The sequence below is a fragment of the Pyxicephalus adspersus genome, chromosome 5, assembly GCF_032062135.1.
Source record: "Pyxicephalus adspersus chromosome 5, UCB_Pads_2.0, whole genome shotgun sequence".
NCBI lineage: Eukaryota > Metazoa > Chordata > Amphibia > Anura > Pyxicephalidae > Pyxicephalus > Pyxicephalus adspersus.
The window spans coordinates 129,881,543-129,909,077 of record NC_092862.1 but is presented as its reverse complement, the minus strand read 5'-3'; the positions used below and the strand labels follow the sequence as shown (position 1 = coordinate 129,909,077).

General features: G+C 36.4%; 1 protein-coding gene across 1 annotated transcript in view; it reads left to right on the top strand.

Annotated features, from left to right (window-relative positions):
• The window catches only part of MYO3A (myosin IIIA), a 96,470-nt gene that overhangs the window by 13,775 nt on the left and 55,160 nt on the right, over positions 1–27,535 (top strand). The window contains exons 3-13 of the mRNA XM_072413409.1: positions 2,927–3,064; positions 4,134–4,238; positions 5,238–5,337; positions 8,051–8,127; positions 8,869–9,014; positions 11,401–11,466; positions 15,379–15,534; positions 16,449–16,548; positions 19,752–19,856; positions 24,125–24,208; positions 26,124–26,326. Of these exons, the coding sequence (XP_072269510.1) occupies positions 2,927–3,064; positions 4,134–4,238; positions 5,238–5,337; positions 8,051–8,127; positions 8,869–9,014; positions 11,401–11,466; positions 15,379–15,534; positions 16,449–16,548; positions 19,752–19,856; positions 24,125–24,208; positions 26,124–26,326 (1,280 nt within the window). The remainder of the gene's footprint in view (positions 1–2,926; positions 3,065–4,133; positions 4,239–5,237; positions 5,338–8,050; positions 8,128–8,868; positions 9,015–11,400; positions 11,467–15,378; positions 15,535–16,448; positions 16,549–19,751; positions 19,857–24,124; positions 24,209–26,123; positions 26,327–27,535) is intronic.

Here is a 27,535-nt window from a genome sequence, read left to right as displayed (position 1 = left end):
ATCCTAAGGCCCAGGTCCCCAATATGACCCTGTACACCTTATTCCATTTTTTTCAAGTCTTGGTTTAATTCAGCATGTAAAACCTCAATCTCAAAGAACATTCTGTCAGCAATAAATGTTTGAGAAATGTCAGCCTAATTGTATAAACTACATTGTGCTCTCAGAGCTGGCAATGTCCTACAGAGCCAAGCAGACCTTTGTGTATCTGGGACATTTCAAGCAGATAAAAATGGAACATATTGATCTTGGCACAGAAAAGTATTTACTGACGAGGTAATTTTCATTGTAAAAGGTAATAGAAAAATTCAGTTTATTTATTTTTATTTTTTTCCTGCCTTAGTCGGAACACAGGCCCCAAATGAGTGAAGTCTAACAAAAGGGAGAATTTGATGGACATTTGCCCTTTAATCTTCGTCTTACGGTTTGCTGGTTCAATCGGTACACGAATATTAACTGATTTGTAGCCTCGGGGAAACTGGAGATTGGTTGTAAAATATTCTGCCATTCATTGTATTGTAATTATGTAGAAATTGTATGAAATGTTTTGGGAATATGATTTCTTAGCTGAGAGAAGAGGTTGCTGATTATTAGATGAATATGTAAATGAAAAGTTAACCCAATTCAGGCGTTAGGAGGACTCTCCGTCTATCCTGACACTGTTATATAGAAGAGGCTGAGAGTTCTATTGGCAGTAGTTTACTGTATGTTTAAAGGGTAAATACCCTCCAAAGTGCATCTTTCCTATCTCTCAAGGTGAAATACCTTGCTTAAGATGGAATCCTACCTCCATATGGTGGCCCATCCATTTCAGGAAAGGTTTAGCAACTTTATGGTAATTTTTTATCCCAGTTAAATGGATATAATAGAAGTTTTCAGATGATCCCAGCTCTCTCTGTAAACTACAAAACCTCCTATGTAAATAAAATAGGACATTGGGTGGTATTTTGTAGTCCTTGCACACATGATTTTGCCTGCTCATTATTGGACATTTGAAGCCAGGAAATTTTAAACGTATTCATCACTAAGCTAGGTAAAAATTGCATTGCAATCCTGGCCTGGGGTTTGCACTTTTTGGACCGAGCAAAGCATTTGATTTATTGGGGCACCAGATTGATTAAAAAGCAAAGGGCACCACTATTGTGTCTCTGCTAATCTCAGCATTCTGCATGTGTACAAGCAGCCTAATTAAGCTTAAAGTTGCCTACAAGAGTGTGGAGACAGAATAACCGTACATGGGAGCTGGAAGTAAGCTTGGAATGAGGTTTCAGAAGAGCTGTGTGCAAGGGTTTGCAGATGAACCGTGAGCAGAGGCAGGGGCTGCTGATAATTTGTTTTTGGACCACAGCCGTGCTATATTTACCAGGTGGATAGGTGTTCTATTTAAATGTAGCTCTTAGAGTACATCCTATTCATAATTGTGAGTGTCCTGGGGTGTCCTCGAGTTTTTACAATTCAAACAGCACCCCTGGATAGGGGGGTTAGAGAGGGTGGAGGAGAAACATTTTTTGGTCCACACTGATAGCTATTTATTGTAAAAGATTCCCTAAGCTGGCCTCCTGATCCCACTAGTCTAAGCACTGGCCTATAGGTGGTCAATGGTAAATACGGCTCTGACAGGTTTGTTCTGTGCACTTGTCACCTGTTACATGTAATAGTTAAGCAGATTTTTTTGAAATAGCCTTACTATATTATTCTGTCCTGAACATGGCAATGCCTCCTTCTAAGTACTTTCCATAAGGGTTGTACACTGTAGTTGATTAATTGCTTTAAGTGCCCCAAGCTGTTTCCAATTTATCGGCCCCCTCCATCCTAATTAGATTATGCATAAAGACCAATATTTCAATGGGTTTTGGAAAGCAATGTTTGAATTTCGAATGTGATTTTATGCAGCAATGTATTTTTTACAAATGACTGGAAATATTGAACAACGCTTCCAGGTACAGAAAGTATGCATTGAATGGAAAATTTGAAAGGGATCAGTAAAACATTTGCATTTGCTGATCACCTTCTGAAATAAGGTTTAAAGATTTGCAAAGCTGCAATGAACTTACTATGAAGAACACTAAAATATAGAATTTTTTTTAACATCCCTATGGCCACCTTAAGTCTGGGGCACCGGGCAGGTTACCATTTTGCCCTTATTATAATCCATCAATGGATGTGTGTACCATAAGCAGTACAGCATCAGTACTAGGAGAGGACATGTGGCAGTAAATTATCCGGGGGTAGAGATGTATTTCTTGTACATGATGTCTCCTTCCCTCCAGTCAGTACTTTGAAGACATATTATCTGTTGTTCCGTCTTTGAATCTACGTTTAGCTCTCATAGCTATAATTGTGTTGAAATGTTCATTTATAACACTGGTTCAATGTGCTTGAGTATTTGTATTTGTAATTTGCAGGTAAAGATTTATGAGCAATCACAAATTTCATTATTTTAGGCTAAAACAGAAATGCAATATGTTGAGTATTGCTAGTGCTCAGATGTGGCAGATGCATTAGCTTCCCTTTTAACATTTTGTGTGTGGTTTATATACCTTTTCACATTATTTACAGGGCAAAAAGACAGATCAGAGCTCTAAAATGGAAAAAAATGAATTATTTGACTTTAAATTTTATTAAAAGAACTCAACACGAGCAGTAATAAAAAATAGAGCAAACGTATAATCAAAGAATCCCTAATGGCAAGGTTTGAGTAAATAACAGTAATTTACAAAGTTTCCATTGAAAACATAAGGTTAAAGTCTAACAGTGTCCAAAAAAAAAAATGTATAAAGCACTGAAGCACCATCAAGACTTTCATTTTTACAGCATGTTAAAAAGAGGGAGGAAATAGGAAAAAAAGGGGGAGAAGTTATTGCATGAAATTGAAAAGCGTTAAACATGTAGAAATTATTTAATATCTAATTGATATTTTTGCTTACAGGAAGATATTGATGAAGAGATTGAAGCAGAGTATAATATACTGAAGGCTCTGTCTGATCACCTTAATGTTGTCAAGTTCTATGGAATGTATTTCAAGAAAGACATAAAGACTGGAGATCAGTTGTGGCTGGTTCTGGAGGTTTGTGTCACACACAAATGTATTTTTTTTATTTTTTTTTTATTTGCTGTAATCTTGCTTTTACAGGAATCACAAACTCTGATGCTATCTAGGAAAAGATACAATTCTAATGTTAAACTTTAAAAACATCTTTGCAGCTGGGATTTTTCATACATCTAATGTTACAAATGTTCTAACTTTCCCACAAGTACAAGCACCAGTCTTCATGTAACTTCTTACTATTCTATGATCAGATACTCCAAATCCTTTAAATGCCTCACCTACTGCTCCCCTATGGAAATATCTTTCTAAAACAATATTGGGCACTGCAGCTCATCAAATCTTTAAGTTAAATTTTTAACAATAACAGCACATTTAACTAACTTTATCCTAACCGCCCCCTCACCCCAATGCTACCTTAACTACTTTTTTGAGCTCTGGTCAGCAGATACTGTGGTACTGTGCATGCATGGACTTTTCTTCATTTCTTCATAGATGTGTGTGAAAACACTATTTTTTGTGGAATATAATGGAGGTATGTACATACATGAGCATAATGTCTGGCTTTGATGAAGCCATAACTGTTGCCCAACTTATTGTAGACCACAACTTCAGATTCATTGTCTAAAGTTTATGGCAGTGTTTCCCAACTTTTTTTTATCATGGGGGAACCCTTTAACTTTCATGTTTTCAGGCAACCCATTGTATAGTTACTATATCCATAGCTCACAGTATTTTAGCAGGGTGGGTAAGTGGTATGTCTCTTACATTGCTGGCAAGTGGTAAGAATATCACAATTAGAAAAAAAAATCATTGACATCAGTTAAACTGACCTGAGAGTCGCAAACTGTTTATTGCTCAAGGAACCCCTAGAGTCCTCTGGAAGAACATTAGGGTTACACGGAGTTGAGAAACACTGGCTTAGGGTATAGTTAGCATGGGGGAAGATGGGAGTCTCCATTAGTATTATAGTTTTTAGTTTCTAGTTCTCTATTATACACCCTTGGTAATCCTTCATTTGTACAGTCCCATGTTGGGTCGTAATGATGCTATTAAAAACCAAAAACAATGTTTCTATGATCTCTTGCAGTTATGCAATGGGGGATCTGTCACGGATTTGGCCAAAGGACTTCTAAAAAGAGGAGAACGAATGAATGAAGCCATCATTGCATATATTCTGCACGAAGCTCTTATGGTGAGACCCTACTCTCAAGATGCATTATTATTATTATACTGTATTTATATAGCGCAAACATATTACACAGCACTTTACAAAGTCCATTGTCATATCACACATTGCTCCCCAATATATGTTTCCTTCTGCTCCTAGTGTGCTGTGACTTTGTGATATTTAGTAGGTTTTCATGGATCTCACTGCGATGTCCTAAATGGGGGTACTTCCTTTTCAACTGTTTTTCATTCAAAATAATAAGGAAATCAGACCAATTGCTAGATTAATTACACAAATTCACTTTTTTGTATTTAGGAAGAATTGGAATTTTCACAAGAATATTTCAATATAGAAGTAATAGGTATTAGCAGTGGTAACTAATGTGCACATTGGATGGTGGCCATGTACACAGCAGCTTCTGAATACATGGCAAACATCTAATATGTGCACAAGTCATAATACCCACACTTGCCAGCTGTATACTAAACATAGATGTACTACATTCACATATGTTATCTTCCTCTGTAATACTAATATAAAATGACATTACAGCACATACAGCACATATTCATGTACTTTGATCCAGACACACATCTAATGGCTTTTAAATGATCCTGGTGCAGACAAATAGTTAGTAACAATTGGTCAAAAGTAAATTTTACTTAAGATTGTCTTATATCGGATTAGAAATCATTCTGATGTAAAAAAAAAAAAAAACTAGCAGGGTGATGACCTCAGAAAGATGCTGATCCTCCAGGCTTGGGAGGATCCTTGACCGGGCTTAGTATAGTCTCAAACGAGGTCACAGAGCTGACAGTCTTGACAGGGATCACTAGAGAATTACAAATCCAGGTAAAGCAAACTAGGGATTTCAACTTCATGCCTGGGGAACTGAATGACATTTCAGTCCAGGGAAGGGGGCAATTGGGGAAGGGGATCTTAACTTCTTTAAATGGACATGAAAATACAATGATTAATTTAAAAAAAAAAATCACCATTTGATAAAATACTTTTTCTCTGCAGGGACTAAAACACTTGCACAGCCATAAGACAATTCACCGTGATGTTAAGGGAAACAACATTCTCCTGACTACAGACGGAGGTGTCAAACTGGTGGACTTTGGTATGATGACATTTTATATGTGCAATGAGAGATAATAGAACATAAGTAATAAGATTAGAATATTATTGTTTCAGAACAGTTGCAGGATGTATATCAATGTTTATAGGAGACTAAAAGCACACTTGTCAGTTTAATTCCCATTATTAGAATAATAATAATAATAATAATAATAATAATAATAAATGGTATTTAATGTCAAGGATCAACATATACCATTGTTACTAAGAACTGATAACTGCTCAGTGGTGTAGCCCAGGGCTGCCCACACTTTTTTGGCTTGAGAGCTACTTATTAAATGACTACCAACAATAAAAATGCTAAACGTAAATTTATTTATATTTATACCGAGTATGACACAGAAGTGACTGAAGCTAATGAGACATTGAATGGCAGAACATTGCACAGACACTGCACTACAAGACTATAGTGACAGGAGAGCTACAGTTCACCTGTCACAGGAAAATGATGTGCTGCACAAAAAACGCTAATCTGTACAAAGGTATCTCAGTAATTGAACCCCGACACTGACCCTGAACTGACTTGGCCTCCCAGCACTGCTCACCTCACTGCCTCCCTCCCCACTCCCCACTGTTACACGAGTCTTGGATGCAAAGTTCTTGGTGTTATCTGATGAAAGACACCCCTAGCATTCCAATGGATGTGTACAGCAGGGCTGCTGGTAAACAGCAGGGAGGGGTAAGGCAGGGCTCAACGATCAACTCATGTCGTTGCGATTGATCACGTTCAATGTTTTGGGCACCCCTGGTATAGCCTCTTGTATTTCTATAGCAAATCTTTCTGGAAACCAAGATCACTGTGTTGAAGAGCAGACTAAAATTAATTAGGCATTGGATTTGCTTTTTACATATAATATTCTGCACTGGAAAATCTTTTCTGATAGCCATTAAATAGGACATTTGCATTAAACTCAACTTTGTGCCCAAGATCTAAAAGGACAGGCTAAGCCAGCAAAAACGAGCTTTATCTAGTTAGAATATGTACCTATATATTAGGTATATTAAGGAGAAATTCTGTACTTTGATATCAAATACTTACTTTAAAATTTGTTTGCTTAAAGATAAAGTATAGTTTTTTCCTTATACTGCAGCATTTAACTTTACCTATTACTTTACTTTTTTAATCTTAGCAGATTTCTAGTACAAATTTTTGTTATTGTAATAAATATAGAGGTTTGTATTTTAGTTACTACAATGTGCTCTTGGTGGGTCATTGCAATTTAACTGTAGCACTGTAAAATTAGCCACCTATATATTGTATTACATTTTCAGAGTCAGCAAATCTATATGACTTATGTGAGTAAATCACAATCATAGTATAGCATTGTCAATAGCAGATGCAAAGCCAAAGTATTTTACAAATAAACATGTCTATCCTTATGTACATATGCAGTGGCTTCAGAATGTATTCAGACCCACTTCCACTTTACAGAGGTAAAAGCATGACTTGTGTAGCCTACATGTTCACTTCCCTTTTCCTTGCTCCAGCCATACCCTCCCTCTTTACCCCTCGCCCCTTAACCCAAATACAGACAACACACCAGCTTGGGGTAAAATGGCTTTGCAGCCATTTATTGTAAAACACATTCATTAATCAAAATTAAACCATCTTAAATAACCAAATATAAAACATATAACATTACAACAATACCTTAACAGTGTAACATCAGGTTGTAGGTCCTCGAAGGCTCTAAACCCAAAAAATCACTCCCCCCACCCCCAAGATAGGACTGCCATTCCCGTGATTTTATTGCTCCCAGCTGCCCTACACTGCCTTGGGAAAGAATAGCAATTCTAGAATCTGACAAACACCTACATACCCCCTTTTTGGGGATCCTACCTCATGATAAACACTTACAGGGCTCCCAAATCATAGATGGGTTCACCAAAACACTACCCTCAAGAACCCCAAACCACCAATTCAGAACCAAAAACCCAACTTTCCTACAACCTATTGGGAGAGCAGGCGGGGAACTTTCCTCCTCCCTGTCCTGGTGAGAAAGACCCATTAATTGCTTTCTTGCTACTTTCTAACCTCTTGTCTAACCTTCACCCCTCAATTCACCACCACCAATTGCCCCCAGAACACTTCCCCCTTTTACATTATCTTTCTCCTTTCTGCTGCTCTGTGCACATGCAGGCCCACTGACTACATTTCACTATGTTCCACTGGTCTTCAGGCCTTACAGCACAAGGGCACATGGGTTGTGCAGTATTAACAACATAATAATTACAGGGAAAAGCAGAGTGATGAAAAAATATATTATATACATATAGAAAAAATAAATAAAAATCCAATAAACTTGATTAATCCCCCTGGCGGTATACCTCGGGGATACATAAATCGTCGGTACGCTGGCGAGGCGTGGCCTGGCGAGACATTGTAATCTGCTTTAAACACATTGTTCACAGTAATAAAGTGATAAAAAATAAATCTAAATATTTATAATTATTATTTATAATTATTTATTATATTATAATTTATGATTTGTGTTTCAAACTTTATCATACCCGGGAATTATTCCTAACAATTACAGGCCTGCAATATTAAACAACACATTTCCGTGCAAAATAATGTAACGCTTTTGACTTTAAAAAAACTGACATAATCAGACCCCGGGGAGGTCAAGCAACAGTTTGTCCAGTTAGGTATGTGAAAACCAATTGTAAAATCAACACACTTTTTTATAACACAGGTGTATCCGCTCAACTGACAAACACCCGTCTCCATCGGAACACATCTGTAGGAACCCCATTCTGGATGGCACCAGAGGTCAGCTCATTTTTATTATGTTTGTAAATTGAAGCTTATGTATGTCAGCTTGTTGGGAAACTTTAGTGTACTTCCGTGAACTCACTTATTATTTCTGTATAATAGGCCTGTATTTCTGTATATTTTTACTCCATGGCTCCTCCTCACTCATTACTCATTACTTCACTCATGAGCTAGAAATAACTGAAAAACTAACTATAATTACATAATCTTAGGGAGGAAGTATTAAAAAAAAAAATAATAATAAAATGAAAAAGGGGAGAAATTGTTGCAACTGTATTGCCTGTGTGACATGGTTCTAAGAGTTAGGATTGCAGCAGAGTTATCTTACCTCCAATGCTTACCGCCTGCTATCATCCGCCATTGCATTTCAAGTAAATACTTTCATCATTAGGTTCAAAATTAAAAAAAAATCACCAGTGATATATATATATATATATATATATATATATATATATATTCACTTAATTTACATTATATTTTTTTTTTACCTAAAATATGTTATGAAAATATATTTACGTAAAAAAGGCTATGAACCAAGGGGAAAAGAATTCTAATAAATCTGGGATTTATTGATCAATATACAAGCACATACAGTGAATTTATGGAAATTTATGGATAACCTGTCATTTTATATATATCCATGTTTTATTTATATATTATGTACATTTAAATGTGTTTATTTTGAAGCATTTATTGAAGTGTCTAAAACTTCTTTATATATCTCACCTATTTTGCTAGGTAATAGCATGTGAGCAGCAAGTAGATACAACGTATGATGCACGATGTGATGTTTGGTCCTTGGGTATTACAGCCATAGAGCTTGCCGATGGTGATCCTCCATTGGCTGACCTGCATCCAATGAGAGCTCTTTTTAAAATTCCTAGGTAGGTGTTTTTCTTTTTATTGTTGGTTAATAAACTTATGCTTAGCATCTGCTTCTAAAAGTAATAATTTAGAGGAGGAGAAGTGATGTTGGTGCAGGGGGACAAGAAATGAATGTTTGGAGCATATGGACAAGTAATGATGGAGGAGTTGTCCTCCACAAAGGAAATGGCACGATCAAGGGACCTCAGTGTTAGATTTTTGGTAAGTATTTCTTGTTTGATAATGAAAAAGAAAATATTTGTAATAGGGTATGGGACTAAGAGCATGGAAACTAAATAAGGGGTTCTTTTTTTGACTATAGACATGTTTTAACAACATTTGAACCACATAGTGTTTTTTTTTTTTTAAACACTTACATTTAGATCCTAATTTGCTGAATATTTTTTTTCTAAACAGGAATATATTTATTAGAATAAACAGATAAATAGACTAAAATGAGAAAATAATGCAGTCTGTTTATTGTGTTTTGTTTTTTGTATAATTACTATTTTATTCAACTTCACTGAATTGTTTTCTTCTATCTATCCTGTATACAGGATCCACAAATTTGCGTAGGTCTTGAAACATTTGTCAGTGCTGTATATCAACAAGTGTGTATATATTAGATTATTAGATATTAGGCATTTTCCAGTACTGTCATTTGCCAGTTATTGTAATTAAAAATAAATTACCTAATACTAAAAAACTAATTATAATTTAAAATACTAACCTATTTTAGCTAGCTAACTAACTATCCAACTAACACACCAGCTAACCTCATATATTTTTTTGTTTGTATTACCCTTTTTTATGTTTATTTATTTATTTATTTATTTTTTTTTAAATGTTCTATTCTTATAGCTTGTCACACAAAACTCCCTATGTTTTTACTGCTATTGCTGCTGGACTGAAAATGGTATGAGATGCATTGGGCCTAATTTATTAGAGAACTTGCATGATCCAGCAATCCTGGAATGGATTTGATCCTGGATTGAAAACATTTGTCAACTAAAAGCAAATGATTTTAAAAAACACATTACAAGTTTGCTGTATCACACAGGTTGTCCCATAGTCTATCTTCTCCAGTCTTAGAGAGTTTTAATAAATCAGGTCCAATGCATACAATGTAGGAAATGTTGTAAATACATTTTCACATGATCCTCATGATTGGTTAATAATGGTTAATATGATGATTGTGTGATTGATGACCACTCATAGTAATTACTCATCAAGATTCTAAGTTCCCAAACAGTAGTGTTGAGAGTGATCTTCAAAGCATGCAGAGCATGAAAGGAACCCACCAGAAGGAACTGGTAGGCTGGTGGTTAAAAAAGCTTTTTGGAATGTTTCAGTTAATAAAATTGTACAAAATAATTCTCTATGTGCAGTTTTGTAAAACTGGATTATTTCTGGATTATTACCTAGCAGATTGAATTTTGCTTTCAAGACTTTTTTTGCTGTGATCCAGGTTACTCAGACTTAAAAATGCTGTACCAGGTGCCCAGTAATGGCCTAAGTTTAGCAATTATTGGGGACTGGATTTGATCAATGGCAATACTGGTATTGGCTAGGGATGAGTAAGCGAAATTGGCCTTTTCTCGCTTACAGAACATGTAAGCGAAAACAGCCTTGTGTTTCGCCACAAGGTCGTGTTCTCGCCGAATTTAGAGTTCATCTGAATTCATCTGCAGTCACAGCTTATTGGAGGCACCCACATGCCTCCAATCAGCTGTAACCACGGGTTCCCACGGTCACTGGGCTGTACTTATCAATACAGCCTAGTGACCGTGGGAAATGAACTCAGATGAACTCGCCTGCAGTCACAGCTGATTGTCACAGTCACAGCTGATCAATGATAATTACAGCCCAGTGGCCGTGGGAACTGAACTCAGATGAACTCTCAATGGAGATTCTCAATTGGGAGTTTGCCTGCAGTCACAGCTAATTGGAGGCACCCGCCTGCCTCCAATCAGTTGTGACCACAGGTTCCCAGAGTCACTGGACTGTAACAGCCCAGGGGTCGTGGGAACCTGCACCCTGGACTTAAATGGAATTCGTGACATTGGTTTGCCAAAATTTCACGGACTCATTGGAAGTTCGGGGAAATTTTCATGGAACTGCCAGAGGCATTCTTGCTCATCCCTAGTATTGCCATCTGGCGGGTCAGGTGAAAAGCCCAGGTTGTCACTGATTGCATTGGAGACCTTCCCAATAGGGTCTGACACTGTAAAAAAAACCTAGCAAGGATGGGATTTTAAAGAAAGAGGTCAGTTTTAGGTGGAGTTGTCCCATAAAAACTGATATATAGACATAACAGGCAAATATTCAATGGAAACCTGTAAACAACTGAATTGACCAAAAGTATCCAACTGGTGTAATATTAATATTAATGCTGTCTTTTTGCAGAAACCCACCACCAACCCTACGTCAGCCAGAACTGTGGTCAGCAGATTTTAATGACTTTATCAGCAAGTAAGTAGAATTCTTTTTTATCAGTAAAGTTTACTGAGATCCGAAAAGGTAGCAGCACAGAATGTCACTCAAGACTCGCAGGTGCAAAATACATGGCTTGTGCCTTTCATGTATGTCTCCTCTGGCATTTTACTTAGGCAGTCCTGGATGTCCATGGGTTAGTGATATTGTGGCCAAAGTTCATCATACAAAAGTATGCTCCTTCTATGCTTTTACCTAATGGGGAAATGTTTGCATTCCTTCACATATGTCATGTTCCTATATTTTTGCTCAGATTAGTAAGGTAGCAGAAAATGATCTAATTAACCATGGCTTGTATTCCACTTACTATACATACTCAAGTGACCTGACCTAATCTGGGCTTTGTGAGTTTGTGTGTGTGTATCTGGATTTATTCCTGAATTGTGCCAAGGACCGGGAATGAAAGGAGTAACCTTGACGCACATTATATTGCAGTGAATTTTTGTTGAAATAAGCCTCAAATTTGACCATGTTGATATGGTAATGACATGACTTTGTTTATGCTTATATTTTTCATTAGCATTAGGTTTAATGTTAGCATTAGGATTGCGCAGTGTTTAATGTCATGTTACTAGCTACTTTGGGTATAATGTTGGTGCAAAACAGGTGCAGAAGAGTTTAAAGGATCTTTCCTAACCCCCAAGAGCCATATAAAGCCCAATGCACAGCTAAAAAAACACTAAACCAACATTCTATAAGATGGTAAAACTGAATATCAATAAAATCAATTCACTCATGCATCTGATATACAAGGGTATATCTGTTCTGGGACATGGGACTATCTGCATGGAGTTTGCAGGCTCTCCCTGTGTTTCTGTGGGTTTCTTCCTACATTCCAAAAACATCTAGTTAGGTTGAATGGCTTTCTACCAAAATTGACCTTAGACTGTAATAATGACATATGACTATGGTAGGGACATTAGATTGAGAGCTCCTTTGATGGACAGCTAGTGACATGAGTATGGACTTTTTAGCGCTGCATAATATGTTGGCGCTATATAGATACTGTGTAATAATAATAGATAATTAACACAATAGACATTAACTATAACAGATTTGTCTGCTTCCACCTAGGAATGAGATCAAATTGGAGAGAATTCCCATATACTGTTTAGTTCTAGGATTCCGGAGACTGCATAGTGTGACAAGTAGCATTCTGAAGGGGCAATCAGAAGATGACAGGCACTTATGAACACCACAAAGTTTCTGTGTATCAGTATTGTTGTCATTGTAGAAATGTTTTAGGCTAAATGTGAATGACTTTAGTATAAATACCTAGGTGACTAGAAAAACTGAAAGCTAAATCTCATTTCTAAATAAAGGATATTTCCTTATATGAGAACTTAAGTGGAGATTGGAAGCATAGTATACATTGCAATAGAAAATACCAAACAATTATATAAATGTATAGCTGTTAATCCCAAAGTATTTCTCACAGCTATGAGAACAGTTATTAACTCAATCACCATCAAAGGTCTTATTTAAAAGGAACACCATGTAGTCTAAAGCTTAGGAGTTAGAGAGAAAGGGGAGATTGAAGCATCATGTAACAGACTTTCTTAAAACATTTATAATTTGTACATTATCTATGTGTTTGATTTTTCCAGGTGTTTTTTTTTTTTAAACCCAGTGCAATCATATTTGTTCTCCACCCAAAAATTAGCTTGTACAATGTATATACCTTGTATATATTACCTATAAAAGCTTATTATATTTTTATTATAATTAAATAGTATTTAGTACCAATATATTACCCAGTGCTGTAAATGACAGACAGATACAGACAGGAGGAGGTGAGGACACTGCCCAGAAGAGCTTACAATCTAAGAGATTTCACTTTCATGTTCTTTACCTTAGTATTGGATCACCAAAGTGACCAAATAGATCACGACAATCCATAGCTATATAGTCAAACCACTGCTTAAAATGAGCCCCTAGTATGTCAATGATATAAAATTCATTTGGGTACACCTATGTCTCCATCTACCCAACTGGGCAACCAGAAGTTGTGGCTGTTCCTCGGTAGAAATTCATTGATCATGATGTTATCAAATGTCTGCAGTAAACTTTTTTTTCCAGCAACAAAATCAGTTTTGGAAGGGGCAACGTTAATATGAGGATGATAATAGATACATTGAAGTTTATTGTTAACAATATAAATTGGCCCCTGGAATGTAATTAATCTTCTATCTTCTTTGTATATTTGTATACAATATAATTACAAGGTATATGATTATATTATCTATCTATGGTATCTATGGTATTTGCTATACAGGTTTCAGGGATATGTTGTAGGCAAATATCTAAGGTTATGCATTATCCAAATATTGAAGGTTTCAGAAACCCACCTAGGCAGTTCCATTTATTTGTTTCGTCTTCATGGAACAAAAACTGTAATGATCACACATATGGCACACAATTCATGTACAGTTAGCACAAGTTGATATACATTCATCCCAAATAAATTTATGTGAACATTGTGCCAATATGATAAGCCAGGTTAGTTCCAGTTAAACAACAAAATACTGTATACATAATACATGATTCTAGCAGCAGCTTGCTGCTTTGGGTGCCAAAACTACAGGAGGTAGTGATGAAAATCTGGCCCTGGATGCAGATTTTTTCATTCGTGGATGCAAATGTTTCCATGCAAATTTCTACGGAAAAGGTGGTTTTTCCCTGTAAACACACTAATAACAGGTGCAGGTTCAAACAAAATAATGCAAATCAGAAGCTTGTAGATTTACAGGACTAAAATCTATATTTGTCTCCTTGCCTTTTTACATTTCTAAATTGTTTTGGTTATATATATAATGTAGGATGAATATATATAGGATGATAAAAAGGAAGTAAATCCTCTTTCATTTCATTTACCTCCTATTGTGTGAGTCTTCCCCCACCTTCTATATTGTAAGCTCTTCGGTGCAGGCTCCTCTCCTCCTCCTGTGTCACTGTCTGTAAATATCTGTCATTTGCCACCCTTATTTAATGTACAGCACTGTGTTATATGCTGGTCCTTTATAAATCCTGTTTATTAATATTATTATTAATATTAATTTGTAACGTTTTACATATGAGGACATAATAAAAACAATCATCTGCTCTTTAGTAGATTCTACATTTCTTGTGTAATACAACACACAGCTTATTTGCTCATTTAACAAAAGTGAAACCAATATTTAAATAGGGAGAACTTGTATGAAAAACTAAGTCAACCCCATGATTCAATATCTTGCAGAACCACATTTAGCATCAATAACTTTAAATTTTCATTTTCTTTATGACTTTTATCAGTCTCTAACATCATTGAGGAGCAATTTTGGATCATGATTTTTTACAGCATTGCTTCAGTTTGTTTACATTTGTATGTATTGGTTAATGCACAGCTCTTTAAAGGTCCCACCGGAGCATTGTGATTGGATTGAGGCCTGGACTTTGACTGAACCAATCTGACTGCCTAAATATTTTCTTCTTCAGCCAATCTGTTGTACTAGATTTACATCAGCCAGTTTCAGAAAAGTTTTAGCTGTTATTCAAATGGCCTAACATTTGACTCTTAGATTACATTGGTTCATAGATGAGTTTAAGCTTGACTTATTGACTGTGAGGTGGCCAGGTCCCGTGGCAGCAAAACAAGTCCAAATGATTACTCCTCCATCATTAATTTTTTTTTTTATTATGTGCTCATACACAATACCTAATTATGCATGACTGTATACAGTGCAAGCTTTATTCCACCATGTTATAGGTGTCCTTGCAAGGTACCCTTATGGGTTTCATACTGGCTCGGCTCAGGTAACTGGACATCTACATTATGTAAAGATATTCACAACAACATGGAAACATCAGCTGAATTTATCAATTATTTTTCCCACTTCTTTCATCTTTCAGGTGCCTCACAAAAGACTTTGAGAAACGTCCCACAGTGTGTGATCTTTTGGAACATCCATTTATTAGGCAAATTAGACATAATGAAAGAACACTTCAAAAGCAGCTAATGGAATTCATAGACATCCACCAGCAAATGGGGATAATGGAGAAAAAGAGGTAAATGAACTGTTTGTGTCTGTCAAATAACAGTAACTTTGTAAAGAGCAATAAACTCAAACTTGAATATCTGTAAATTAATGTTTCATATGTGACACATGTAAAAAAAAGTCATAAGGGCCCAGAAATACAGTACATGTTACATTATTACTCAACCCCAAAAAAATGCTTTAAGTTAAAAGCTCAATTAAATGTTCATTTATTCAGCTAATACCTTCTAAGTGTATTAAAAGTTGTACAAAAAATTCAGTTTGTTTAGAAATCAGCTACTGTCAGCCTGTTTCTTGCACGTTAGAGAGAAGGTCCCTTGCGCTCTGTGTAGAAGCAGTGGTTCCTCTGCTGACACGCCACCGAGATGAGTGATGACCATCGGCAATTTGCAATAGCATTACATAATTTGCTAGAATGACTTCATGCTTTCCAGATGAACAGGTTAAGAATTTTCAGCTACAGGTTGTTCCATTTACAAGTATTTTTTTATGACATGTAACATTATCTACAATAAAACATAGTGTCGGATATGGCTGACACCAATCAGATACCCATCCATGTTGAAGCCCTATATGTTTCAATACAATTTGTATTTATTCAAAACATATTCCGTTACCATGACACAGTGGGCTCCAGTACCTGAGCTATATTCTGTCATTAGCATGATCATTTGACTGTAAATGAGCCTCCTCTACTTTGCTGTAGATCGTCACGGCTGTGTTCTAGATGACAAAAAACACCGGACTTCGGAAAACAACATTTATTTCTCTCCTAATGCAAAATCTATTTTGTCACAAAGGAATATTTACCCTGTTTTGTGCTGCTCTTGGAAGTTCCTTTCTGTTCTTAGTTTTTGAACTACTGGGGATTACTTTTATCATAATGTCAAATTGCTAAGGGATAGTCTATTGCTTGCTCCATAGGCATGAACGGATTCATACAAAAAAGGGGATATTCAGAGAGTCTATGACACCGAACGAGAATGATGTGGATGACTTGGCAACCTTGGAAGTTTTAGATGAGGTAGGATATCATATCATTTGATTGTTTTATCAGATGGGAAATTTTTAGGGGTCCTTTGGGAAGAACTACCTCTGTATTTGCACTGGTCACTAAGAACAGAAAGTAATGGGAAATCCAAAGTTTTACAGTTTTCACCATAATAAATGAGCTGAAATCTTTCAGTGGGGACACCTGCTCCAGTAACCACTGCCTAAGATCCAAATGTTCCTCCTGTTTTTTATTGGCAACTGTCAATGGAACTTACAAGTTAGAAAATGTAACAAATAATGACTTTTAGAATTGAATTCAGGATTTTTTTATGCTGTCTTTTTCCCTTTTTGGGAGATTTTCTTTGTTCTTGGCACAGAAAAGAAACAATAGGTAAGAAAGAAATCATTAATGTAAACTGTTTTGGCCTTGCTTCATTGTGGTAAATAATTGTCTCTGGCCTATGTAATGCTCTTTTGACTATTTCATGTTATACTGCTGATTGATTCTACGTACATTTATTAAAAACATGAAAAATACTTGTTCTTCATAACCAATTGTCACTATTTTAACGTGAACTTTGCACTTAAAATGCCATGTGTCCCTCCTCAATGCAAACGTATCCCACCTCATTGCAGAAACAATGCATAAATCATAGAACAGACACCTGTGGGCAAAAAAATGTAAAATGTACCTGTAGCTAAACTTCTATTTGGTGCACATAAGTAGGATGACATCAACCTCCTTCTGGCAAGATGATGGGAAATGTAGAGTAGCCCAAATCTTGTGCTACAGCATCTTTCAACAAGATTTGGAGTATTCAGCATTCCATGGGATCTCTCTGGCAAAGTAATGTGAGCATATTACTTTCCCCACCTCAAGTTTTTTTTCTTTTGATATATATGAGGTTTCTGCAAGTGGGTGGAGGGCATGCCTAAAAAGTTGACCTTGAACAGAATGTTTATTGCACTTAGATACATGTTGTGTGTTCATTTTAAATCAGAGAAAAAGTTTTATTGGGCGCCACAACTTTTTTTTTTTTTAGGAAAAAATATTTAATTTTGGACCTCTGAAATATATATCAAATGCTAAAGTAATTTACATGTCCCCCATTCCTTGCCTGCCTGAATTGATTTAGGCAAAAATTGCTGCCATCACTCGCTCTTCTTTATTGTGTGGTCAAAAATGTCACTGTGCATATTTATTTGCCTCCTTGACTTCTGATTGGACTTACTCACTGTCTTTAGAAGGGGATTGATGTGATTGATTTGAAGGGGATTGATGACACTCCATACATCAGTTTAAGGAAGAACTAATGTTGATGAGCTAATGCCCTTTATATTAAATATAGTAAAAAAAAGTAATCAATTTCCATGGGGTGAACTTACTTTTTCATGACTATATATTCTTGAGATGTGATGAAATTTATTGAAAAGTATATGTAAACACTGGTCTAGACTTGTTTAATGACAACAGACTACACTGTTTTGTTGTTCTGTAACACACAGCTATATTACACCCATGCTTACTATGCAATTTCATTGTAAGTGGAATTCGGCATCTAAAATGATGTCATTTATTGACTTCTGCTTTTCCTACATTGCAATATTTATGACTTCTTAACTATAGAAGCTCTAGACATCATAAACACACAACCTTGTGTACTTCTTATACTTTTTGTACTTTCGCATTCAGATGTCTTTCAAATTAGCTACAGTCTGCCATATTTTTTTATGGACTTTAATCACTCCAAGACTATGACAACATCCATATTTTGGAAATTTTTTTTTTAGAAAACTGAATACAACATTAATTAGTACTCTAAAGGGTATACTTTTGCTATTGACCCTAATAGCAGAATCAGTACTTTAAAACCTAAAATTTTACTCCTTTTTATCACTTTTATTACTACACCTGTACAACCATATGTTGGAATTTGTGATTCCCCTTTTGCTTTAACATGCAATAAAATATTTTTTTATATTTGTACATTTTTGAATTTGCTGTCTTTTTCTAACCCTTTTACTGTAGCTTTTTGTGCTGACAGAACAGAATTACAGCTACAACCTATATCATCATAGAGAGAAAGACAAAGAGAAAAAAAAAGAAAAAGATGCTTCTCTATTATTACCTTCTTTGCCTTTTTGCAGGTGGAGAAATGTAATAAAATATATAGAAAAGCTTGAAGAAGCATTTCCATGTATTAACAAATCTAACCCTGAAGTAACTAAAAGAAATCAAAAAGCCATTAGTTACTTCATAATATTACAGTCATTTCTATCCAAAAGGGGGGATGGATCAAGTTCAAGGTCTCTTTGCATCCTTTAGAATATCCAAGTGCCAGTAATCACAAAAACAATTATAATCAATATCACAAATTAAGCAATGTAGATGCAATGTTCCTACTTAGTGAACCCCAAAAACAAATCAACATTCAATCTATCAGATTATAGTTGATCTCCTCAACATATAACCAGCCATACAAGCACCTCAGTAGGGTCTCAATATAGATTTTCACTCCAAAAAGATGCCCCCTTTATTGAGAACTGCAATTCGGAAAATAACATGTATGGGAAAGGATCCCAACAAGGCTATCCAAACAGTGTGAATAGTATATTATGCAAATAAAATTTGATACAGTACTGGCAAATCAATTGGAGTCTTCTTTTATATTTCTCCCTCAAACACATACCCATCTATTAAAAGGAATGACATCAGAAACTGTTAAACCCTTTGAATTTCCAAATGCCTATGGACATCAGGAATTAATTTTTCCCATTGAAAACTAAATTGAAGAATGCCTCATATGGTATTTGTTTGCCTTCCTCTGTACCAACCATACCTATATGTTTGAAATCTAGAATATGCAAGTTTTCTAGTATGTTTATTTCTTTCCATACTGGTTGAACATGATGAATTTGTGTCTTTTTTTCAATCTAACTATGTAACTATGTGTGCATGTTCAATCCTATTTTATTTCCATGGGGAAGGATTGCCGTGTTTTGCTCTAACAATGGAGTGTCTTTAAAAAGGTAAACATTACACCAATATACAATAAACTTGGAATTTATCTGTTGAGTCAATATCGTTCCATTTACAGAACAAGTGTATAGAATTTGTTTGTAAGCAACATCTAAAGGAATCAATTATTTAGAGATACCTTAATAATCAACTGCGGTGATATACAGTCCATTGATTGATGCCGACACTAGATAATGCCCTCTGTTTTCTTGCAGCATGCACAGACATACATAGGAGTAAAGAGGACAGCCAACCTTCCACACATCTATGCTGTGGCTGATGCGGCTTATCAATCTATGGTCACTTACAATTCAGATCAGGTAAGTGATTTCTTGTTCAGACTTTCTATGTTTCCTTTATTACAGACAGCCAATGTTGTAGATGGGAGGAACCAGACAAGTATTTTTAAATATCCAAACCAGTGATTGAAGGGATTTACCTACAGATAAAAAATTATGAATCTAGGTATATCTGAAACAAAAACTTCAAATTTTTTGCATTACATAGAATAGTAAATGATTAACACCTCTTTTAACAATGTCCAATTGGAGAGAGACAGCAAGAAGTAAATGTTCTATAAAGAAGGAATCTATTTTTCTTAAACAGAAACGTGGACTACACTTAAAACAGGTTTCCCTACTGGGAGACTTTCCCCAATGTTTGTTCAAGTGGCAATTGTCACCAGTACAAACAAGAAGGCGAATCTCCCTAGTGGGGAAAATGAAACTCTGATGGAGTTTGATTTCTGAAATGTATCGGGTATTCACTGTGGTGTCCATGACCCCTTAACTAAGCACAGTTACATGCCTAAATGAGAGGCAGTTCTAGGCAAGGATTTCTCATTATACTTTTGTAGGGTGAATTGGAGTCACATTCCTAAGAAAACTTTATGTATGTTGTACTGGGAAAACATACAAAGGCACCACGGAGAAATAACGTACCACATACCCTACGGCAAGTAATATTTGCTGGCAATGTAATGTAACTGTGGGCTTTCTAATCCATGTCCTGTGGACTTGCATAAGTATCATGGGCTTCTGGGAGGACATAAACCAGTTTCTTCCCCAGCTGGTTTCTACTCTTTCAAGACGGACCCTTAAACCCATCTTCTTGGCATTCCAATGTGAGGAAACACACATATTACTTTAAAACTTCAAAACACACATATTACTTTAAAGTACAAGTCACCACTGCCTCTAACTACTTTGGAATTTTAAAAGCAAGCACAAGATGTCAAATCGATGGAGGATTTTTACTGCCCAACTGACTGACCTCATGGACAAGAATCAGGAGATATGGTCTATGTGTGATCAGTATCTATTTCTCTAACCATATCCCTTGGATGGGATTTGGGATACATAGTTTTGGTGGATGATTTGGGTAAAGCCTGGACATACACTTTGAAATTTATGTCAGGATTCTGTTTTTGTTTGTGACACACTGGGACACACATACAATATGAGAAGAGTAATTGTCCGATGACAGATACAGCAAACAACATTGACCCAGTTCTTCTAAATATGGATCCCTGTTATAGAGACTTCCAAAAATATTTAGACCCCCTGTCCTTTCCTGCAGTGTCTCAGTGACTGATGGGATGAACAAAGTAAAGGCACATACACAAACAAGACTGTCATTGCCTGAAATGATCATTCATGATCCTGGCTAAAAATCTAGTGTTAGTGCAGGCATCCCCTGACATTGTTGGGGTGGTCATTTGTGATCCACGAAGATGTATTACTAATGACCTTCTGCAAATGAGTACTATTGGTATACTATTGTACAGCAATGCAAGGGGTGCCTCATGTCCGCCCTCCCCATCCCTTCTCTATTGAACACAGTAGGCTTCTGCAGTGTGCCTGGATGACGACCCCATTCTATACTATCACCCATAACAGTCGTAAACAATCATTTCAGGGGACAGTAAATGAAAGCATAAAGAGTTAGGGTGATTCAGATCATTACGTTTGAATCTATGTGAATTCCTGTTTCAGGCAGGTTGACCTTGTCTTGCTTTTAATACTACTGGAAATGCTGCAATGTAAATAGGGCTTTCTGAAGTTTGTGCTTATTTGCATGTTAACTAAATATTACTCATGCATTTTACAAATTTTTTTCTTGATGACTCAGTGTGTCCCTCAGTGACTCAGTTAATTCTTCTTCTAATCTCTGTCAGCTCAGCACCAAGAATTAATAAAATAATGACCTGATTGAATCCATAGGCAATAAGATCCATAGGTGAGGAGCTGCATTCTCAATCCTCTTTTTGTTGCAGTTATGCTAAAGTTGTTATGGCATGCGGTCTTTAAAAGACAAGCTGTCTTAAACAGAACCATATTAGCATGTGGTCAAGTCTATAGTTGGGTCATGTACGTGATTCTTTTTTTCTTTGTAATTTAAATTTAAAGACAAGGTATTCCCTTCAGGTTCTGCCAGTGCAGATGCAGCCAACAATAGGCACCTGTACAGAACTGACTTGGGACCCCTTGTTAAACTGATTTGGGGCCCCCTGTTAGCTGAGGAGGGCTTGGGGCACTCATCCAGTAGCACACTTTGCACCTCTCTATATTTGCCTCTGATCCCTGTCACACTCAGCTGTGTTGTTTTAGATCCACCAGAGTTCCTACAATCACCTTAAACTCGATGGTCAATTTTCTTTCCTTTTTACCTTTAAATTTACCTTTTGCAATGCTTTTATGCATTTCACAAGTCAACCAATTTAGTGCAAAATGAGCGGGCCTTGAATAGGAACAACCCTCCACCCACTGGTACTCACCTTTCACAAGCTCCCTTCACCTTACAGTTCCTTTGTATTCCTTTTCTGCAAGCTCACTTCACCTTTCAATTCCTTTGTTGGAATCCAAACTCTATGTAAGCTCCATGACAGACGTTGTCATAAGTTCTTTTTTTTTCCTCCAAACATGAGAGTGATTAGGTATAGAGGAGGAGTTTCAATGAAGCAACAAAACACACAAGATGTTCAGCAAAGGTGACAATCAGTAAGGGAAAGTTGTTCTTACCATTTTCTGAATTGATTGTCCAGTGAATATTTGACAAGTGTGTCAACGTATTGACTACCTCCGTCTATCTGGAGATCTCATCATTTAAGTCTCTGTGCTGTATACCAGTACCCAGGCCAAGGGTTGTGATAATGGAGCTATTCAACATGTATCTCCAGTGGGCATATCTTTGTTTTCAGGTTCCTAAACAATGTGCAGCTTACCAGATATTGAGCCTTCAATAGAGAGCAAGAATGTAAATTTTCTATACATTTTCTCAGGCTTTGTGACCATTGAGTTGGGCCTTGTAGTGCCCAAACAAACAATTCCCTTGTTCTTTAAGCTTTACTTACGCAGGTTTTAAAAAAACAACCTACCATGTTACCACAAGTACATTTTGCTGCTTGCAACAACATAACTTGGAAGCAGACAAATAACACACCATAGTGTTCCTGCTCTCCATTAGATAGAAATTTAGGTTAATATAACTGCATAGCTATAACTCCAATTCCTAAACCTGCAGAGTGCATATTCATACCTTTTTCAGAACATTTTGATGATTTGCCACTGCGATGTTCCTCCAGGGATCTAATCCATTTGCTGCTTTTACTGCTCTAAATAACTCAGCAGAAAAAGTGGATGCAATAAAAGATATATTTTTTTTTCAGAGCGAGTTATAAGTGCAGCAAAGCTTAAAGAGACCATGTCACTGCAATTTCCTGTCTTGACATTTTCTGTAATATCCTCTTACATGAGCTTCCCCTGTGCAGAACTCCTTACAGTTCATAAAAAGTTAACAAAGCCACTTATCCCACAGAAAATCCATGATTTTTGGACCACCCAATAATGATTCTTTATGGTGACAACATCATCAGTTTATATTTGCAAGGCTTTATTGTCCAATGTGTGCTTCTTGTAGTGCATATGCACTCTCAGCAGTTGACACTTTCAAATTTGCCATTCTTTGCATCAAAGTAGGCATAAAAATGTGTTTCTGGAGACACAAAAGTTTGAGTTAGGGAACTGTCAACAAGAATGTTTTGCACCATTTCATTCATTGGCCATTTTTTTTTGGGGGCAGTTCTTGTTTTACTGCTTTATTGGGCTTTTAGTGGTATGATGACCACTGTGAACAAGCAGCATATTTACATTGTTGGGACGCTTTCTTAACCATATGTTATCAGAACATTTGGTAATTTATCTTGACAGCTGGTACAATTTTCTATTGCTGTTAGGTATTACCCCTCGATACAGTTATTATTTTGAAAGGATTTAATGCTCTGGGACTATTCAAATGCTAACATGGAACTACATTTCTACAGAATTCCCATTAGGTCTTCATGGGCCACCACCAGTAACTGGGAAACTAAACCAGACATATTTCATAGCAACAGAACATTATGGTATATGCCAATATATTAGACAATATGGCTCTTTAGGCTCTTTATTTTATTTTATTTTTTTTTCTTAAAAACACAACCTTGCAGTAAACATTGTATCACTTCAAGTTGAATATACCTAATACCAATACATTTTACTTTGAGTTATATGATGATAAAACATTTTTACATTTGTTCTTTTGATAACAGTGCATAGTAATTTCTGGAGAAAGTGGTGCAGGAAAGACAGAGGGGGCTCATCTCCTAGTCCAGCAACTCACTTTGCTTGGGAAGGTAAATTATTTTTAAGACTTTTTTTCCTGTTCGTGTGTTTGGTTGTAGCATTTACACTAAAATGTAGGTGTGTAAAAATGAATTTACAGGTTAGACAGGTAGATGTCTAACCAAAAACAAAATAGCAAGATATATGTCCATCCTTAGTTGTGTTGCTGGCCACCAAAACCAATGGACATGTCCAACTCACACATAGATTTCCAATATGTGGACAAATTGCTGTGTGTGGTACAGAACCATTCCAATGCTCAGAAGAACTTTTAGAACCCTTGTGGAACCTTTCAAGACTAAACCCAGACCTGATTATAACATGTATATCTTCTAGGAGGACACGGCCTCTTATGGCTACTCATGGCTACTTACTTTGCAAAAAGCAAACTTTTTTTTAGTAGGTTAGTCCGTAATCTATTTTGGTGCATTCACCCATGTGGTGGTCCAATCTAGCACTCTGCTATTTAAAGTGTAATCTTAGGTCAAATATATTCTGCAAGTAGACAATCCAGTCTCAGCGTTTGCAGCATGTGCACCTAGACCAGTGTTTCACACCCTTTTTAACACAATAGAACCCTTTTAAAAAACTTTAAGGTCTTAAGTGAACCCCTGCTATACTTCCTATATCTATAGCCCACAGTATATTGTGGTGGTCAAAAGAAAGAATGCCTTACATTGCTGACCATTGAGAAGAATGTCATTCTTACAGATTGCCAAAAACATCATTGGTGTCAGTTATACTGGCCCAAGAGTCACAAATTTCCCATTGCTCAAGGAACCCCTAGCAACCTTTGGAGGAGCCCTGGTTGGTAAACACTGACCTAGATAATCAAGTGCATGGATGAAAATCAGTCCTGCAGTTGTTGTACCATTTAAGGAACCTTGGCATGGTGCACATTACTACAACAATCATTCCATAAAACAATACTTTGGGAGTTTTGCTGTACAGAAATCCAATGGCCAACTAATGTCTGGGGTTTGGTTACATAAAATAATTACACTTGCATGTATTAATACTTTCAATATCATGTTATTAAAAGTCTAGCTTTGTGTGCCTACTATAATTAATGTGGTTAGTGTAATCCATTGGTTAAATACGGTTTAACCTCTTGGGAAGTTAGTATACATAAACAAATCTTCTTTCTAGGCCTGAAATTTACACAGTAATGCTCTGGGAACTTCCATTGCAATAAATAACTTGGTGGTAGAAATGATATTTCTTTTTCAATGTTCTTTAAGGGAGAACATTGGTATTTACTAGAAGCAGCAAAAAGTGTTACACACTAAAATAATTAAATTCCGTTACTTGATCTAAGGAAGCATCTCTGCATCTGATGATAAATGAAATGCTTGCTATCAATATTACTCCAAAAGAATACCCAAGTACGGTAAAAAGATAAAGCACTGGTTAATTGTCTTTCTGATACAGGTATTAGAAGAAAACTCAGTTGTGGGTAATGGCTGTTTTGCTGTCAAATATTAGGGGATGGGCTGGAAAAGATACCTGTCATTAAAGAAACATGGAGACTTCAGATAATTACCACTCCTTATGGAAGTGCTACTTGGTTGGCTATCATGAGGACCTCCATTTTTTGAGCCATAGATAAAAACAAGTACGCAAATAAGGGCTTCTGACTTTTAGTCTGTGTTTACCAATCTGCCTTTTAAATTATTCAGAATATAGTGTGGTCAGCAATGTCAGCTCCAGTTTTTTTTTATTTGTGAAAAGGTTACCTTAATTTGCAGCAGAGCTATGACTGTCCTGCATGGAGCCAGTATTCAGATGGCTCTGTGCATGAGCCAAAATATATACAACCTTTGCAAAACCTGCTGTATGAGAGTGTACAGTGAAGGAAGGTAGATAAACAAGGCTTTTCATATGCATAAAACTATATTGGTTTTCACATTACTTTTAACATTTTAGGCAAACAACAGAACATTACAGGAGAAGATCTTACAGGTGAATAACCTGGTGGAAGCCTTTGGAAATGCCTGCACTATCATTAATGAGAATTCAAGTCGCTTTGGGAAATACTTAGAAATGAAATTTACGAAGAATGGCACAGTGGTAGCGGCACAGATTTCAGAGTACCTGCTGGAGAAGTCCAGGGTTGTCCATCAAGCCATGTGAGTTTTGTGATATTGTGGAATTCAGCCAACACAACTCATCTCACCATAAAAAAGTCAAGTATAATCACATGTGCAGTAACACTCTTCTAACACTCGTCTATGCAGAAGAGCACAGAACACATATAAATTTTAGCAACTTGTGTCACCAAGTGAGTGAGAGCAGTTGGACAAGAAGCAATAAAGTGCTTGGAACATGGCTGGTGGGGCTGTATTGTGTTGATGGGAAAATCCATTATGTTAGCATGTTACCAGTTTCTGTGTGTCTTTTAAAAGTCCATTCTTTTTCATGTATCTTTTATATAGGAAAGTGTTTTCTGGATCACCCAGCTTCACTTCTGAAAGTGTATTCTCTCCAGTCTTAGAGAACTTTAATATATCAGCGCCTAAATATCACATCTGTATATGAGCTAAAGAGATGTTTATTATTTAACTCCACCTATAATTCCATTTTTACATCAATTTTTTACGTCAACTATTCACACAATCAGCCTTGTAATTTGAAGGTTTAACACCTATGCAGACTTCCTGACACCAAGGAGGAGATTGTGTTAACATCCCTAGAGGTAACCCAGAGTGTGACTCGGGGTAGAAAAAAATTGCTAAAAGCGGTAACCCCAAGTCACACTCGGGGTAGGTAATCCTATGGGAGGTAATCGTAAATAGAGCCCTACCTGATCCGCCGGCGTCCCACTTCGTCCATCGCCGCGATCTCCATCTTCTTCTCTCGTCTTCTGGCCGGCTTCTGCATCCGATGAGTCACCGGTGAGTTCCCGGTGATGTCGGTGCGTGTACGTTGCCGGCGGGGCCGGGCGGGAAATTCAAAAATCCATTTGTATTGCATTCAGTACAAAATAACTGTATTGATTGCAATACATTAGATTTATGTGTACATTGCAGTACATTGTTTTCAAGAACACTTATTTTACAGTATATATATTAGTATGAGTATAATATGTATTTAAAAAAATGTAAAAAATATTTTTTTTATTCCACAGTAATAGTAGTAGTGTAAGATTGCGCACATAGTTGTGAAAAAAAAGATAACCTATTATTACACAGTATTTATATAGTGCCAACATATTACACAGCGCTGTACAAGTCTATAGTTATGTCACTAGCTGTCCCTACGGGGAGCTCACAATCTAATGTCCCTACCATAGTCATATATCTTTAACACAGTCTAAGGTAAATTTTTTGGGTGAAGCC